The following is an 18285-nucleotide window of genomic DNA, read 5'->3' as shown; positions in this document are numbered from 1 at the left end:
ACTGCAGATACCCAAGGCTGTCCGACATCAGCTGACTTGGGCTCACACTAAGGAGCTGTTCAATTGCTATGTAAACATTTGGGCTCAGTCTGGAGCCTGGATTCTAGAATCCCGCGAGGTCCAAAACATCTATATTATAGGAGAAGCAGGGTCCCAGCCCCTTTAAGGGCACTCAGGCTTCTCTGCTGCTCCTATGGGGCTGGTGGCATGTAGCAATTAGAGCTGGTCCCTGCTGCTGTGTCCCCGATGGAGGGAAGAAAGGGGGAGAATACGTCCTATCTCTTGTAATGAAGAATAAATAAGATGAACATGTTATCGTTCATTCAGCTACAAAGGGTTTTTCAGTATATATGAAATCTTTGTATCATTTGTATTTGTCCGGTAGTAATTCTACAGGACAGTCTTGCTAACTCCAGTCATTCAAAAATCATGAGTCAGGCCTCCAAAAAAATCATAAGATTTAAAAAAAAGGGTTCTTTTATTTGACTTCTTGATTTCTGAGCCCTTAGATTGTGCTCATTTCAGGGTTTTCTCTGCTGCCTGGAAGGCTAGAAGATTCTGTTTTGTTTTGTAATGGAAGATGAGTTTGTCAGCTCCAGGACCTGGGGTTTTAAGTAAAGCAATAAATATTGCAAGACTGACAATAAAATCATGAGAGTTGGCAACACTGAGAGCAATATTTTGGAACTGTACAGGGAATAAAATATTTCTTATTATGTAATAGTTTTTATTTTGTTTACATATAGAAATTAATTCATGACTAAACCTTGCAACCAATTTATGTTAGCCATATTCATTGCTAAAATTAATACTACTTCTTGTCACAGACACCTAAAAGCATCCATATCAAAATATTTGAAAATTTAGAAATACACTGTTGTGCAGGTTAGGATAAAAAATAAATTTGACCTGCTTAAAATTGTTAGACTCTGATAAGCCTATATTATTTTTAAACCACCTGTTTTGTCACCAGTATTTTTTTTTAATGTGGCCATTTCTTTCTGGGATACAGAAGACAATAGTTACTGTATGTGTATGTATTTATATGTACAGAAGCAATAGTTAATGAACACTGCTTACGTTGTCTATAATATTGCCATCGAAAGGCCACACTGTATCCATTTCTGCATGCATGAGGAGTTGTATCCTTTCTCTGCACTGGATATCCCTACTGTGGGTAGTTGCGTCTGGGGAGACAGCAACTTCCAGAGAACCATTATGTGTGGTTTTCTCCACCATCACTGCACATGTGGGTAAGAGTGGGCAGGGAATGGATGGAGTGTTAACCTGGTATTTTCTGCGTGATGTATGGTGTTGGGGTGCATGTTCCACTGGCAACATGGGGGAATCACAAGGCAGAATGTAATTTATAGTCATCATCTCTTTCACAATCTGCATTTGAGACAATGGAAAACCACACTGGCTCCTACATGGAGCTTGTGGCATAGTCATGATTGACCCTGAACAAGATTTTTTTTTAAATACCTCTGTTCATATCTCATTTATATTTGAGATGGGATAAACTGATATTTACCAAATAAAGAACTACAATATAGGGCTGGTCCTACAATAACTTATTACCAAATATAGTGCTTACTACTATGAATAGTTTCATTGGCTTAAATTGAACTATTCACAGTAGTAAACACTATGCTCTATAGCGAGTGTCTTCAGGATTGGTTCCTAACAATGAACAAAATTATAAAAAACAGTTTTCAAAAATTCTCTAATTTCATTTTCACCCATTTTTGCACTTTCATAATTTTTTGCTTTCATGAAATTTTGGGAAAACATGCACAATTTTACTTGATCTCATCCTTTTTAATGTTACATGATGCTAGGCAATATGCATATAATTATAAACTCTATCTGATTTTGTTTGAAAAAGTAAAAATGTTATTTAAAAATCATTCGGTTATCCATAATACAAAATGTAATACATCGCCTTAACCTCCAAATTGTATTGTGCAAGGGTTTACTTCTGCAACTCTTTTCTCACATGAATAATACTTATCTTGAAAAACATGTTTGAGTAAGAATTAGTGATGAGAGAAAGGCACTGCAGTATCAGATGTTACAGAACAACATCAGTGTAGACTTTTTCGCAAGAAGATTCTTAAGTGAGAGACTTGATTTTACAAAAGCTTAGCTATTTAACAAACTAATTTACAGCAAAACTTGTGCAATGCAGAAAGTAATTAATCTTGCATGTTTCTTTAACAGGCTCATGCAAGCAAAGAGCTGGAAGAGCAGTTGCGGTCTGTGTCCAGTGTGGATGAACTCATGACAGTACTTTACCCAGAGTACTGGAAAATGTTCAAATGTCAGTTGAGGAAAGGGGGCTGGCAACACAACAGGGAACACTCCAGCTTCGACACAAGATCAGATGATTCAGTAAAATTTGCAGCAGCACATTATAATGCAGAGATCTTGAAAAGTAAGTTCAGGAAATAAAAGATGTACTAAATACTGTATATCAAAATCTGAAGAAATGTCAATTGTGTCAAAAACACTTTAAAATCTAAGCACTGAAAATAAAAATGGCTAAGGCCTTTGCTTTGTATTAATGCATAAGTTAGGACCTTTAAACCAGTGCGTAATTTGTAATTAAAGAGATGCCAGGGCTCAGCAATTTTTCTTATTTTCATAACTGACGTGGCAAGTCCAGAGGTGCCAGGGCTATGAACTGCCAAACCTACAGGTGCCGGGGCTCAGCCCTGGCAAGCTCTGGCATAAATTAAGCACCGCTTTAGACACTTCCGTAATGAAAGAAACTAATCCTTATGGATATTTTTTTCTGATATACTGTTTGTGAACTCAGTGGGATGCACGAGGTGTACACTGATGCAGAAGGAAGTGTTTGCACCATTTTCAGATGGTACAGTACAGCAGATATTTGAAATTAAATCCAGAAGTCCTTAGCTGGAAAGAATCTCTGCTATGCTGGGACTTTGAAGACTTTGCAGGAAGTAAGAAGGCAGTAATAGGTGACTCCCAAAGAATATCCCCACTGAGGGGGGAAAAAAGAAAATATTTGTCTTTTCCCCCCCGATTTTCTTCAATCAAGCAATAACTCAGAATAATGCATGCATTATTCAGCTATTGATGCATGCCTCAGATGCACTGGGAGGCTCATGGCAAAGGATCTTCAACCACCTGGAGTAGCCAAGTAATGCACACTTTGGTGTGGCTTATTTTGATTGTGTAAAGTAGGTTTATAATATTACAACAGACCAGTTGAAGCATTAACGGACATTAACATAATTTTTTTTATCTTTCTGCCTGAAAATAAATTACTTTATGGTAGGGCTTTCAAACAATTAAAAAAATTAATCGCACTGTGAAGCAATAATAGAATACCATTTATTTAAATATTTTTGGATGTTTTCTATATTTTCAAATATGTTGATTTCAATTACAATACAGAGTACAAACTGTATAGTGCTCACTTTATATTTAATTTTGATCACAAGTATTTGCACTGTAAAAAAAAAAGAAATAGTATTTTTCAGTTCACCTAATACAAGTACTGTAGTGCAATCTCTTGTAAGTTGAACTTACAAATGCAGAATTATGTACAAAAAAACCTGCACATTTTAATAAAACATTGTAAAATTTTAAAGCCTGAAGGCCACTCAGTCCTACTTCTTGTTCAGCCAATCGCTCAAACAAGTTTGTTTACATTTGTAGGAGATAATGCTGCCCACATCTTATTTACAATGTCACCGAAAGTGAGAACAGGCATTTGCATGGCACTTTTCTAGCATGACACTTCTGCCAGATATGCTAAACATTTGTGTGCTCCTTCATGCTTCAGCCATCATTCCAGAGGACATGCTTCCATACTGATGACACTCATTTAAAAAAAAAATGAGTAAATTAAATTTGTGACTGAACTCCTTGGGGGAGAATTGTATGTCTCCTGCTCTGTTTTACCTGCATTCTTCCATGTTATAGCAGTCTCGGGATGATGACCCAGCACGTTGTGAAAGTGTTCTTAAAATGAACGCTTTCACTGCAGATTTGACAAAATACAAAGTAGGTTCCAATGTGAGATTTCTAAAGATAGCTACAGCACTCGACCCAAAGTTTTAAGAATCTGAAGTGCCTTCCAAAATCTGAGAGGGATGAGGTGTGGAGCATGTTTTCAGAAGTCTTAAAAGAGCAACACTCTGACGCGGAAACTACAGAACCTGAACCACCAAAAAAGAAAATCTGCAGGTGGCATCTGACTCGTGATGATGAAATGAACATGCATAGGTCCACTCTACTTTGGATTGTTATCAAGCAGAACCAGTCATCAGCATGGACGTATGTCCCCTGGAATAGTGGTTGAAGCATGAAGGGACATACGAATCTTTAGCGCATCTGACTTGTAAATATCTTGCAACGTCAACTACAATAGTGCTATGAGAATGCCTGTTCTCACTTTCAGGTGACATTGTAAATAAGAAGCGGGCAGCATTATCTCCTACAATGTAAACAAACTTGTTTGTCTGAGCGATTGGCTGAATAAGAAGTAGGGCTGAATGGACTTGCAGGCTCTAAAATTTTATGTTACTTTATTTTTGAGTACAGTTATGTAACAAAAAATGTACATTTGTATGTTGCACTTTCATGACAAAGATTTCACTACAGTACTTGTATGAGGTGAATTGAAAAATACTATTTATTTAGTTTGTCATTTTTACAGTGCAAATATTTATAATAAATAATATACACTTTGATTCCAGTTACAACATAGAATACAACATAGATGAAAATGTAAACAAACATCCAAAATATTTAATAAATTTCAGTTGGTATTCTGTTGTTTAACAGTGCAATTAAAACTGTGATTAATTGTGATTAATTTTTTTGACTTAATCGCATCAGTTAACTGCGATTAATCGACAGCCCTACCTTTTTTTTTTTTTTTTTGGTGGGAAGATGTAGAACTTATAAGAGGAAGAGTAAAATTTACAATAGAATAGATGGGTTTGAATTGAATTGTTATAGGAGGAATTGATTATATAACAGGTGTAATGTTAGTGCTTCTTTGAGCCAGAAAGCAACCTAACAGAAGTTAGCTCCAAGACAGAGGAGCGGGGCTGTGATGAGGCAAGTTGCATCACTTTTTAGTGATGAGGTCTCAGCTGTACACAATTGCAATTTGGCAGAAATGCCAGGCCAGAAAATCAATGTCGAAGGGCCTGGCCTAATTAGAATTAAATTTAATGAAGAAGGTATAAAATATTGCCCTGTAACTTGTTTTTTTTGCTTGCATCAGAAAAGCATAGATAGAGCACCCTGTAGTTAACGAACGTAAATGAACCTCCAATTAAATATTTGTCACCTTAATAGTACAGGACACAATTCAGACATGCTTTTTAACATATAGTGTCATCCAAATCCTGAAGTGTTTGTTACCTAGGGCCAGATGATTCTCCTCTGCAGATATTGCCACATAGGGATAGGAAACTCTGCATGGAAATCTCTGAAATCTTTGGATATCCTGAGATCTGCCTAGACTTTGGAGATGTTTACTGGGATCCCAGTGGTTCCACTACAGCTCTGTCCCCACTGTGGCTCTGCTCCCTGGCAGCACTGCCATGGGATTCTGGAAAGTTACTGCAGAGAGAATTCAGTTTCTCCAAAGAAATGTGTATTTAATTGAATCAAGAATCTAAATACACGAAGTCACATGCTAGTCTGATTCCAAATATAAGCAAGTTGCTTTTAATCTATGGTACGGTGTTGTCTTTTTTCAACTAGCTGCATTATAATGTATGAACTTCCCTATAACTTGGCAGGTATTGATAATGAATGGAGGAAAACTCAGTGCATGCCGCGTGAGGTGTGTGTAGATGTGGGGAAAGAGTTTGGAGCAACAACAAACACCTTCTTTAAACCCCCATGTGTATCCATCTACAGATGTGGAGGTTGCTGCAATAGTGAGGGGCTGCAATGTATGAATATCAGCACAAGTTACATCAGCAAAACGGTAGGTTCTTATTCCAGTTATATTCTGAGTTGTCTTTACATTTCAAGTAAATGGATAGTTGTGCATTTTAATGTATTGCTACATGAAAAACATATGCCAGAATCTACTTCTATTTCAGTTTATTATTCATTTAAACGCACATTGTTTCCAGAACTGTGTTACCTTTATATACCATGCAGCTAACAATAATTAAAGACATAAGGAGAGGGAAGAAATTGTGCTAAAAAAAATTTAGGTTGAAAAGTCAAGCACTTGAAAGTTTTTTGAAATGCCAGATTTGCAATTGCCCATGCAACCTCAGGTGTGTCCCTGTATGAGATAGGAGTGCTGTAGAAAAAATAGTATGTGATCATCTCAATACATGCAAGAGGGCAGAACTGAGATTGCATGGACACAACTTTCAAGTGCTTAACTTTCCAACAGAAATGACATTTGTTTAACATAGTTGGGTTTTTACTGTAATTTCTAGGGGTTTTTAAAGGAAAAAAAGCTAAAATTAAATACTATTATGTGCAACTATAACAATCACACATTCCATCATTGAGCAGCATAGTTAAGCAGCCTCCCAAATAGTCATTCACTATTGTCACTGTCTGTGTTTTTCCTTTGGTAGTCTGTTTTTTCCTCTCTCTTTTCTTGCTGGATGCTCTAAATGAGGATGATCTAATGTTAGTGTCAGTATAATTTCCTTTATCACCTAGTTCCCTTTTTGGTGAAATACTGCACAATTGGAGCCCCAACACAGCAGAAGCAGCTGTGCGGTGGCAGCTGATGCAAGTAGGATTCCTTACCATGTAACTGCTTAGTGTACTGCCCAGCTAAGGAAAGGATTAGGGAAGGGGAGAGAAGATGAGTCAGTGAAGAAAAGATAAATGTTCATAATCTTATCCAGTCCTGAAAGCCATTTTTCAAACATACTCGTCTGAAACTGCATCCTACCAAGGATTTCCAATGCAGAATGTGAGCTATTCTAGCGTTTTAGACAGCCACACTTGGATGGTACAAGTCAAACAGTTTAAAAAAAGAAAGCAACTGTTATTTCAAAGCCACAGTTCTTCTAGCTGGTTGAGAGATACCAGTGATATATCTTCACCTTGCTATAACTTCAGAAACATGTGCTTCACTCTTTCAGTAGCTACTATCTCAAATATGTACTTTTGTCAAGTCCTGCTTACCTGAATAAGAGCTTGCCTAATGCAGATGTAGTCATAGCATACAGCTCAGATTTCCAGATTCAGGGCCAGATTGTCAGCTCCGGTACATAGGCACCTGTCATAAACAGATAGCTAAGGGTTAATGTTTCTTTTACCTGTAAAGGGTTAACAAAGGGAACCAAACACCTGACCAGAGGACCAATCAGGAAACCGGATTTTTCAAAGCTCAGGGAGGGAATTTTTGGGTGTGTGTCCTTTGTCTGTGTCTCTAGTGCTCTCTCGGCTCTGAGAGAGGATCTCTCTACCTTCAGGCTTTCTAATCTTCTGTTTCCCAGTTGTAAGTACAGGTATAAGACAATATAGGTTTTTATATTGTTTTTGTATTTACATGTGTGTAGTTTGCTGGAATGTTTTCAATTGTATTTCTTTTTGAATAAGGCTGTTTATTCATCTTGTTTTCTTTTAAGCCAATAACCCTGTATATTGTCACCTTGATACAGAGACCATTTTTATGTCTTTTTCTTTCTTTTTATATAAAGCTTTCTTTTTAAAACCTGTTGGATTTTTTTTTAGTTGGGGCTCAAGGGGATTGAGTCTGCAGCTCACCAGGGAATTGGTGGGAGGAAGAAGACAGGGGGGAAGAGAAAATCTCTTTGTGTTAGAGTTACAAAGCTTGCATTTGCAGGGACTCTGAGTGAGGGTGAGAGAAACCTGATCTCTCTGGTTTGCGTTTCAAGGAATTGAAACAGGGTGATCTTCCAGGGTCATCCAGGGAGGGGGTTATTTCCCTTTGTTGTAAGACTCAGGGCATCTGAGTCTTGGGGTCCCCCAGGGAAGGTTTTGGGGAGACCAGAGTGAGCCAGACACTGGAATTTCTGGCTGGTGGCAGCGCTATCAGATCTAAGCTGGTAATTAAGCTTGGAGGTTTCATGCAGGCACCCAGATTTTGGAGGCTAAGGTTCAGAATTGGGACTTATGCTTTATGACAGCACCAGTCCATTGATGTCAGTGGAGCTACATCAGTTTATGACATCATTTATATTTCTGATACTGGTAGTGACCTCATTCTTCAAGATCTTAAGAAAGTAGCCTTTTAAGAGGTGATAAATGTCTTTGGAGGGACCTGACATGAACAGTTAAGAAAATATCAGAACTAAAGACAGAAGGCTCTTGGGGGGTAGGCTCCCAAGAACTAAACAAAGCCTTGCTTAGACAAAAGAGGTAGCACTATATGGTGGTGGGTGGAGCTAGGTTTTCTTTTTCTTTTTTTTTCTTTGGTTACCTATTCCACAAAGCCAAGGAACTTCTTAATTTAGGTTCCTATCTTCCTCCTATTAATGAAGTCATCGGCAAAATTCCTTAGAAAGAGTACTGTGACTTCCAGGATCAGTGAGTTTCAGAAGACTTCCTTTTAAAGGGAGAGACCTTAACACACCTTATTTTTTTCATTTTTGCGCACTTGAAAATTATTGTATTGAAGCTATGCAGTGGTTCAGCGTTGTTATATTGCAATGAAGTGAGCAAAGAAAACATCATACAAAAGGATATCGGGTCTAATTTCAAAGGACCACACTGTAAAAAATGCCAGTCTCATTTTTTTCACTCCTCCTTCCTTCTTTATGCTGGTGACGGTTAGCTGGAACTTGCTCGCTCTCACAGCAAGCCTAGCAGTGTCTCTATTAAGTGTATATATTTCATTTTTTCTCATAGTTTAGAGTTAATGTTAGTTGTAAGATAGTTAATAGCTGTTGGGGGGCTTCTCCCTTCTTGTAATCGTCGTCCTGTCCTGCGGCATGCCTGGGTCCCCAGGGTTTAAACGCTGCGTGGACTGCGGGAAGTTTATGCTGAAGAGTGACCTGCACTCTTCCTGCTTGAGGTGCCGTGGGAGAGCCACCAAAGGGACCAGTGCAGTATCTGCAAGGGGTTTCATCCCAGGACTCTTAAGAACAGAGAGCAGAGACTTAAGAGTGCTCCTAATGGAGGCGGCCTTATGGCCACACTTGGATCCGAGCCTGCCGACCCGGCCCCCAGCACCTCATCCTCGGTGCGCAGCGCTCTGGCACCATTAGCAAGAGAGGAGATCCGGTCTAAGAACTCTTAAGTCCTGGCACCAGAAACAATCGGGACGTAGAAAATCAGCCTCCATGCGACACCGATCACCATCACCAGTGCCTGCGAAAAAGAAGAGGCCGGTGAGGAACTGATCACCACACCAGGACCTTAAAAGGCTGGAGGGGTCCACAAGTGTGGTGGAACAAGCTGTGCCACAGCTGCATCCTCCCAAGGTCCCATTGTCTCCTGCCCCCGTGGGAGTGCAGTCAAGTCCAAAGTTTTGGTCCCCGGACCGCAGCAAGGATGTGTGCCTCTCATCAACGCCGGAGGCGTTCGAGGCAGCCTCAGACTTATTAAGCCTCCTGGTACCGGCCTCCCCGCTCCGGAGGGAAGAGCCGCCAGGGACGGCCTGACCCCCGATCCAATCAAGGGGCAAGCCAGCCATGATGACGCCACAGTCCCCACCCCGCACCGCTCCAGCAGTAACGGTGCAAAGAGAGCATTCCCCGGCCTTGCAGCACTGCTCGCCAGCAACAATGGGTACTGCTCCTCTTCGGTCTTCATATTCGGAAACCTCGGAGTCGGAGGTGGAATCCTACCGCTCCAGTAGATCAAGGAGCAGGAGGTCGGCTTCACAGGCAAGCCAATGACCATACCTGGTGCCGTGGCAGCAGCAGTGGGAACAGCCCTCCCAGTGGCCATTCTGGACTCCCTGGGCCTACCATCAGTCCCTGGGACAGCTGCGTGGTCCGCGCTCCAGGTCTGCATCTGTCTCCTCAATGTGGGTGGCTCCGGTGCAAATGCCTCCTCCACCAGCACCGCCGTCTGACAGGAATGTGCCACAACAGAATCCAGCACTGCCTAGTCAGACCTCGCACTTTTGGGGGCCATGTTTTCAAAGCCACAGACACTGCCCAACACACCTCGTCGTTCGGCATTGACCCCGGTACCAGTCGTGGTACCACATCCTACATCTGCGCCGGCCATGCAACCAGAGTACCATGTGCTGCAGGACCCTGCAGAGGCTGAGGGTAGTGAGGAAGGTCCCCTGCAAGTGATCTCCACTTCCTCACTGGATGAGGCGGTCACGGGAACTTCAGCAGCTTCGGCTGTAGAGGACAACTGGGTGCTTCAGCAACTACTTAAATGTGCCATATAGAGCCTGGTGATGCAGGCGAAGGAGGTCGAGGTGAATGTAAATCCAGTAGTGGACATCTTTCCTCCCTCAGGCCCATCTAGGGTCGCCCTGCCGTTGATCAAAACAATAGCTAACACATCCCACATCCTTTGGCAGACACCAGCTTCTTTGGCCCCTAAGGCCAAAAGAACAGAGAGGCACTACTTTGTATCCTCCAAGGGCCATGAGCACCTATACGCTCACCCTCCCCGGGACTGTCTGGTTGTAGATGCGGCCAACCAAAGGGAACGTCAGGGGTTTCAAGGCTCTACACGAAAGAACAGGGAAGCCAAGAAGTTGGACCTCTTTGGTAGAAAGGTGTACTCAACAGGGGGTCTGCAACTACAGCCAACCAACAGGCTATAGTGAGCCAGTATGGCCGTAACACATACTTGGACGTGCTCAGCTTTGTCCAAGTTTGCTGAACTCCTTCCCCAGGAATTGCGAACGGAATTCTCCGCTCAGGTGGAGGAGGGGAAACTGATTTCATATGCATCCCTCCAAGCGGGCCTGGATGTGGTGGATGCAGCCTCCCACATGCTGGCCACTCGGCTGGTGATGCGGCGGGAGGTCCTGGCTTCAAGTCTCGGGTCTCTCCACATGAGGTCCAGCAGACTATCCAGGACCTCCCCTATGAGGAGCCGTAGCCTAAAGGACTCAAAGGCTACCTTACGCTCGCTGGGCCTGCACACTCCAGGCACCCAGTGCAGGCAATTCAGGCGCAGCTGGCCCCACAGCCATACCAGCCCCAGAACCACCCGGAGCCCTCACGTAGGTGGAGCAGAAGTGGCAGGAGGAGGCAACAGCAGTCCTCCTACCAGTCAGGACTTTGGATCCTACCAATCCTACCTCTTCATCACGTCTGTCCCCTTTCTACTGTGCCTGGTTCCAAATCACATCGGACAGTTGGGTGCTCTGCACGGTAGAGAGAGGATATTCTATCCAATTCTCCTCCCTCCTGCCCCACTAGCCCCCCTCCCCATCCTTCTTCAGGGAGCCCTCTCATGAACAACTTCTAATTTAGGAAGTGCAGTTCCTCCTTATTGTAGGGGCAGTGGAGGAAGTTCCTCAAGAACTCAGGGGCAGGGGGTTCTACTCCCGGTATTGCCTAATACTGAAGGCAAAAGGGGGCCTCAGACCTATTCTGGACTTGCGGCATCTGAACAAGTTTGTGGAGAAACTCAAGTTCCGTATGGTCTCCCTGTCCTCCATCATTCTCTCCATGGATCCAGGGACTGATACACCACCCTTGACTTGAAGGATGCGTATTTCTATATCGCAACAATCCCTCAACACAGATGTTACCTCAGATTCATAGTGGGCAACACCCATCTCCAGTTCGCAGTCTTGCCTTTCGGCCTGTCAGCAGCCCCGAGGGTCTTCATAAAGTGCATGGCAGTCGTAGCAGCCTTCCTGCGCAAGCACAAAATTTAGGTGGACGATTGGCTCATCAGGGGCCACTCTCAGGCACAGGTGGAGGCTCAGGTGGTCTTTATCAGACAGACCTTCGTCGAGTTCAGCCTCCTGCTGAATGAGGCCAAATCTACCCTGTGTCCCATCCAGCGGATAGAATTCATAGGGGCAGTTCTGGCCTCCATGCAAGTCAGAGCATACCTACCGGAGTCCAGGTTTCGGTTCATGCCCGACATCATTCTCGGTCTCTGGCGTGCGACCTTATAGGAGAGATACAGTAATGAAACTGCCTCAAGTTGCTGGGGCATATGGCTGCATGCACTTATGTGGTGAGCCATGCCGGGCTCAGGCTGCACTCTGTTCAGTCCTGGTTAGTGACTGTGTTCTGACCAGCCAGGGATGTGCTGGACTCTGTGGTGACGCTTCCCCTAACGATGTTAGATTCCCTCCGATGGTGGCTTAACCCATGGGAGGTCTGCATTGGGAGTACCCTTCACCAGCCCCCAGCCATCCCTATCCTTGGTAACAGACGCATGCCGCTCCCCTCCCGATCCAACGCATCTGGGGAATCTTAGGACCCAAGGCCTTAGGTCCCCAGAGGATCTCTCGTTGCACATCAATGTCAGGGAGCTATGGGCGGTGCGTCTCGCCTGTCTGACCTTCAAATCTCACTTGGTGGGCAGGTGTGTTGCAGTCCTCGTGGACAATACCTCGGCAATGTTCTATATCAACAAACGGGGGTGCACGCTCCTCTCCCCTGTGCCAGGAAGTCCTCGCATTATGGGACTTTTGCATACAGGATGCAATTCACTAATGGCATCCTACCTTCCAGGGGTGCAGAACGGCCTAGCGGACACCCTAAGCAACTCGTTCCATGGTCATGAGTGGTCTCTTCGCCGGGATGTGGCATGTTCAACCTTCCGTCTCTGGGGCTATCCCAAGATAGACCTGTTTGCCTCATGGGACAACAGGAAGTGCCAACGGTTCTGCTCCCTCATGGGACGCAGTCCAGGGTCTCTCACGGAGGCCTTCCTCCTCTCATGGGAAGGTGGCCTGCTTTACGCCTTCCCTATGATTCTGATGGTCCACAGGGTACTCCTCAAGATTCGCAGGGATCATGCTCGAGTCATACTGATAACGCCGGCATGGCCGTGCCAGCATTGATTCATGTCGCTACTGCAGATATCTGTACAGGAGCCCTTTGCATTTCCCCTGCTCCCGGACCTGATCAGACAGGATCAGGGCCATCTCCAGCATCTGAACCTGGAGTCGCTCCACCTCGCAGCCTGGATGCTCCATGGCTAAACCCAGTAGAAATGCAATGCTCACAGCAGGTTAGACAAGTCCTCCTTGGTAGCAGGAAACCCTCCACCAGGGCCACATACATGGCCAAGTGGAAACAGTTTCCCTTCTGGGCAGAACAGCAGGGACAGGCCCCGTTGCTCGCCCCAATCCCACTCATCCTTGACTGCCTACTTCATTTGAAACAGCAGGGTCTTTCCCTGTCTTCAGTTTGGGTCCACTTGGCGGCCATCTCCGCGTTCCACCCAGGAGCTGACAGTGGTTCAGTCTTTGCAAACCCACTGGTTGGTCACTTCCTCAGGGGCCTAGATAGGCTTTTCCCGCACACTCAACAACCTGTCCCAGCCTGGGACCTTAATTTGGTCCTTTCTGCCCTCACAGGGCCTCTCTTCGAGTTCCTGGCTATGTGATCATTACTGTATCTCTCCTATAAGGTCGCATTCCTTGTGGCTGTCACCTCAGCCAGGAGGGAATCAGAGCTCAGAGCCCTGATGTCCGAACCTCCATACGCTGTTTTTCACAAAGACAAACTCCAACTCAGGCCAGACCCGGTGTTCCTTCCCAGGGTGGTCTCCTAATTCCACATGGGTCAGGACATTTTTATCCCTGTGTTCTATCCTAAACTACACTCCTCCAGCACGGAGCGTAGGCTGCATTCCCTAGACATTCGCAGGGCCCTGGCATTCTATATTGAAAGAACCAAACTGTTCAGGAAATTGATCCAACTCTTTGTTGCTGTGGCCGACAGGATGAGGGGGCTCCCAGTCTCATCACAGCGTATCTCCTCATGGATCATGGCCTGCATCCTCTAATACTACGATCAGGCTAAGGTACCTGCCCCGCCAATCACAGACCACTCCACAAGGGCACAGGCCTCCTCCGCGGCGTTCCTGACTCAGGTCCCGACACAGGAAATATGCAGAGCTGCTAGGTGGTCTTCAATTCATACATTCACGTCACACTAGGCCAGAGACGATGCAGCCTGTGGCCATGCAGTGCTCCAATCCGCAGTGAACTCCGACCCCACCGCCTAAACTCAGGCTTGTGAGTCACCTGCTTGGAGTGATCATGAATAATCACTCGAAGAAGAAAAAAATGGTTACTCGCTTTTTGTAACTGTTGTTCTTTGAGATGTGTTGTTCATGTCCATTCCAATACCCACTCTCCTGCCCCTTTGTTGGAGTGCCGGCAAGAAGGAACTGAGGAGGTGGAGGGTCGGCGGGCCCCCATACAGGGCACAATGGAGGTGCCACTCCAGGGGGAGGACAGGCCAACCCTATGGTGCTGCTAGGGGGAAATCTACCGCTGGCGTGTACGCATCTCACACACACCTGGTTGGAATGGACATGAACAACACATCTCGAAGAACAACAGTTAACAAAAAGATGAGTAACCGTTTTTTCTATTTGCTATACATTGTTTGATTTCCATAAAAGCTATCACACAAGTTGCCATAGTAGATCTCCATTGGTATTCCTGAGGGTAAACTAGCATTGCCATTCAAAAAAGGCGTGAGAAAACAAATTAGTCGTACAGACCAATGCAAAATGAATTCCAGTGTTTAGGGCCAATAACTGGAGACTAAAAGACAGCTAAAGAAACGCGTATGCTTTCCTGATATCACTTTCCCCACAAAAGTAATTGATGTAGTTGGCACAGAGAGATTATACACATGGGAGGGGAGACGGTCCAGAAGACAATTTTTTTATTCAGATGTGGTCCACAACATGAAAATGTGTGAGAGCCCCTGGACTAGGTAACTCAATACAGCAGACCTTTTCCTTCTCTGATTTCTGTCTTTCAGTAACATCTTAAGTTTGGTGGTGGTGGTTTATCCAGTGAAGAAACTGACTTTGTATTAATTTATGCATTTTATAAAGTATTTATTTCCATAGCATCTGGGTGATGCAACAGCAATTAAATTGCTCTACTCCCTAGACTGAGAGAGAATCTGGTGGAAAAGGAACCAGTTCCTAGTTCTATGCTGCCTTCATCTCAGCTACAATGCCCATAAAGGCGCTTCTTCAAGGAAGGTTGAGACCATGCCTTACTGACATCTTTCCCCATTTTGTGCCATTGCTGGCAAGACCCACAGTTCTTGGTTTCTCTCTGATCATTGAGGTGGAAGTGAGCATAAAGTTCTAAATCAGTGCATTCCATGAGTACAGTAATAATCTCTCAAGGGAAAACATTTCTCAAAATAGTTTGAAATATATGTTTTAGAGGAACTGTTCTCACAGGAAACATGCTACCAGCTTAAAATTGCTTGCAATATTTGAGATTTACATTATGTTCATATGCACAGTTTGGAGATGTATGGGTCAGAAGAATGCTTGAGTCATTTATGAACTATGGGCCTGTTTTTCCCATGTATTTTTTTCTGTTTAATCTGACAAATAATGATTTAGTAAGTAATGTTAATATTGGCTGTTGCACCAATACAGAGTCAATAAGTTTTCTTTTGATAATGTTTGATAATGTTAGTTTACAGTGTAAGATTTAAATTGCAGAAGGTGGCATAATGAAAGCTAATATATTAACAGAAGTTAAATGCATCATTTGACTTGATTTTTTTCACTGTTATCAGTTTATATATTACCCACAAAATTCAATGTAATTTTTCAAAAGAGAGGGATGTGACCTAAAGGCAATTTAGGTAATGATAAAAGGATGAACTATATTTCACCAGCTATCAAACTACAATTTATTTTCCTCATTTGTAGTATAGAAAAGGTTTGGGTTGTGTGTGTGTGTGTGTGTGTTTGTTTTTTTTTCTGTTTTTGAACCAAACAAACTTTCGTCCTCTTGCTGGAAAGCTTTCTAGCCAAATTCTACTCTCGGTTACACTGGAATACTTGGCCTGTACTTTACCCTATAGTGTCAGTTTAGGAAGTGTACAGATCACAAGTCATGGAAACCAAGAGTCAATTACTTGTCATGAAAGCTGCCAAAATAAACCACAGTTCTTCAGAAAAACATAGTACAGTTAATACAAATTGGGATGTGGAGAGGCGAATTACAAAAATATGGTGCTTCATGCAAGAGGGAAAGGATAATTTACACAAAGCATTGCCTTAAGGTGAGGTCCTCAACTGTTTATGACCAGTAATTTCTGATACAAAATGTTAATTTGTATGTACCAGAAAGAATGGCATTATCTCAAGGTAGTCTGTATATAAAGAATTGACCAGACAGTGACTCAGAAATAAGATTTAAATAAAGATGGATGTGTAAAAAATATATTAATCATTGCCTTTATTTGGATTTTGATAGCTTTTCTGGAGAGGCAGTTGGGGATTCTTTTTATTAATGTACTTTACCCTGCCCTATCTCGGCTGCACCTTCTCAAGAGATGCAGGTACAGAATCTACTCTCTTGTTTTCAAGAATTTCAAAAAACTATACAGATGGGGTAAAACCTGTGTTCCTTGAAAAGCATTTCTGTTACAATCACATAGATGGTTATACAGATTCTCTGATTATAGTCTTACACTTGTTCTCATCCAAAAGTTCTTTATTGTAATTTCAAGCCTGCAAGATTTAAGTATTATTAAAAATAGTATGTCATTTGGTGACTCTGGACGTGTGTGTTGTGGCTTGATGATGTACTTTTCATAGCTCTCCACATGCTTTACAAAAGACACCAGTGTCATCATTCCAGTTTAACAGATGGGGAAACTGAGGCACAGAGCAGTATGTGACTTGTCCAAGGTCACCAGGGGTATGTCTACACTGTAGCTGGGAGCGATCCTCCCATCTTGGGTAGATAAACTCTCACTAGCAGGGCTTGATCTATTGTTAGCAGGGCTCAAGCGATCGTGCTAAAAATAGCAGTGTGGACATTGCAGTTTAGGCTGGAGCTTTGGGCTCTGAAGCCCACCTGATCCCCAAGATTAGAGTTCTCAAGCTACAACAGCACACTGCTATTTTTACCATGTGTATGAGATGGGAGGCCCGTATCTGCTGCAGTGTAGACATACCCTAGCAGGCCAATAGCAGAGCTGGGAACAGAAATTAGGTCTCCTGAATACCAGTTCAGCGCTTTATCCACTAAGCCATACTATCTTGAATGATTGATAAAATGATGGTTTAAAAAGAGAAAAGTGTTTCAGTGTATTTGTATCAGATACCTACAGGATCATGAACAGGATCTGAGAATTCTGGAGGGTAAAACTTTTGAGTATATAGTAAAGTTTTTACTTTCATGTGTAAATTTATACTTTGGATAAGTTTCTTCAGAGTCTTTTTGTACAGGATCATTCAGCCACACCTTGGTTTTGAACTTGTTTGAGCTTTTAAATTAAATTAAATTGAACCATCCATATTTTTATGTTTGTATCTTTTAAAGTTAATAGGCCCAATTATGGCTTCTCCAATGCAAATGTGCAGGAAAGGAGAAGATGCAAGAATCCTCTTTCGAACTGTAAAACTTACAGCAGAATCTGCCATAATTTGACTGCTTGCACTCCAGGAGTGCAAGGGTTAGGTGAAGGCAAACCAGTGCTGCCAGCGTTGGCTGTGAGGATTGCATTTGGGTTATGGCACAGAATACACATTACTAATTATGCTTGAGGTAAATAGCTCTAATTTAAATAGCAAGTATATCTCCAAATTCTTTGAAAGAAATCTCTGATTTGTTTATCTGGCTGTTATGCTTTGGAAGTAAAGTGTAGTTTGACATATTCAACTCTTGTGTTTACTGTCTTTACATATGTAAATAAGATAACAGAAGTTAAAGATGGAAGAGACTATCAAATCTATTCACTGCCATTGCAGGATATAGCAGATGTATCAAATATTAAACTTATTCTTCACTTGATCTCAATGAAGTGAGGGGGAGAGGGATATCTCAGTGGTTTGATCATTGATCTGCTAAACCCAGGGTTGTGAGCTCAGTCCTTGAGGGGGCCATTTAGGGATCTGGGGCAAATATTTGTCTGGGGCTTGGTCCTGCTTTGAGCAGGGGGTTGGGCTAGATGACCTCCTGAGGTCCCTTCCAACTCTAATATTCTATGAAAAAGACCAGTGTCTAGAGAACTCCTACTATTCACAGGAGGTGATTTCAATCAGTTGAATATACACCACTATGATGATATCTTCTTTAATTGTAGACTATAAAATAAGCATATGAGAATATAATATAATGAAAGACAAACATTGAAAATTAAGCCAGATATTTTTTGTCCAACTGTGCATAAAGTACCA

The 18285-nt window shown here is 42.9% G+C and overlaps 1 protein-coding gene across 5 annotated transcripts in view; it reads left to right on the top strand.

Moving 5' to 3' along the window:
* Window positions 1-18285, top strand: part of VEGFC (vascular endothelial growth factor C) — a 129044-nt gene that overhangs the window by 75178 nt on the left and 35581 nt on the right. For all 5 annotated transcript variants that reach the window (XM_032783540.2, XM_075066388.1, XM_032783541.2 and 2 more), the window contains 2 exons: window positions 2224-2437; window positions 5793-5983. In XM_032783540.2, the coding sequence (XP_032639431.1) occupies window positions 2224-2437; window positions 5793-5983 (405 nt within the window). The remainder of the gene's footprint in view (window positions 1-2223; window positions 2438-5792; window positions 5984-18285) is intronic.

Source organism: Chelonoidis abingdonii, chromosome 5, assembly GCF_003597395.2.
Source record: "Chelonoidis abingdonii isolate Lonesome George chromosome 5, CheloAbing_2.0, whole genome shotgun sequence".
NCBI lineage: Eukaryota > Metazoa > Chordata > Testudines > Testudinidae > Chelonoidis > Chelonoidis abingdonii.
Note: the sequence above shows the minus strand (reverse complement) of the source record. Positions and strands in the feature narration are given on the sequence as shown.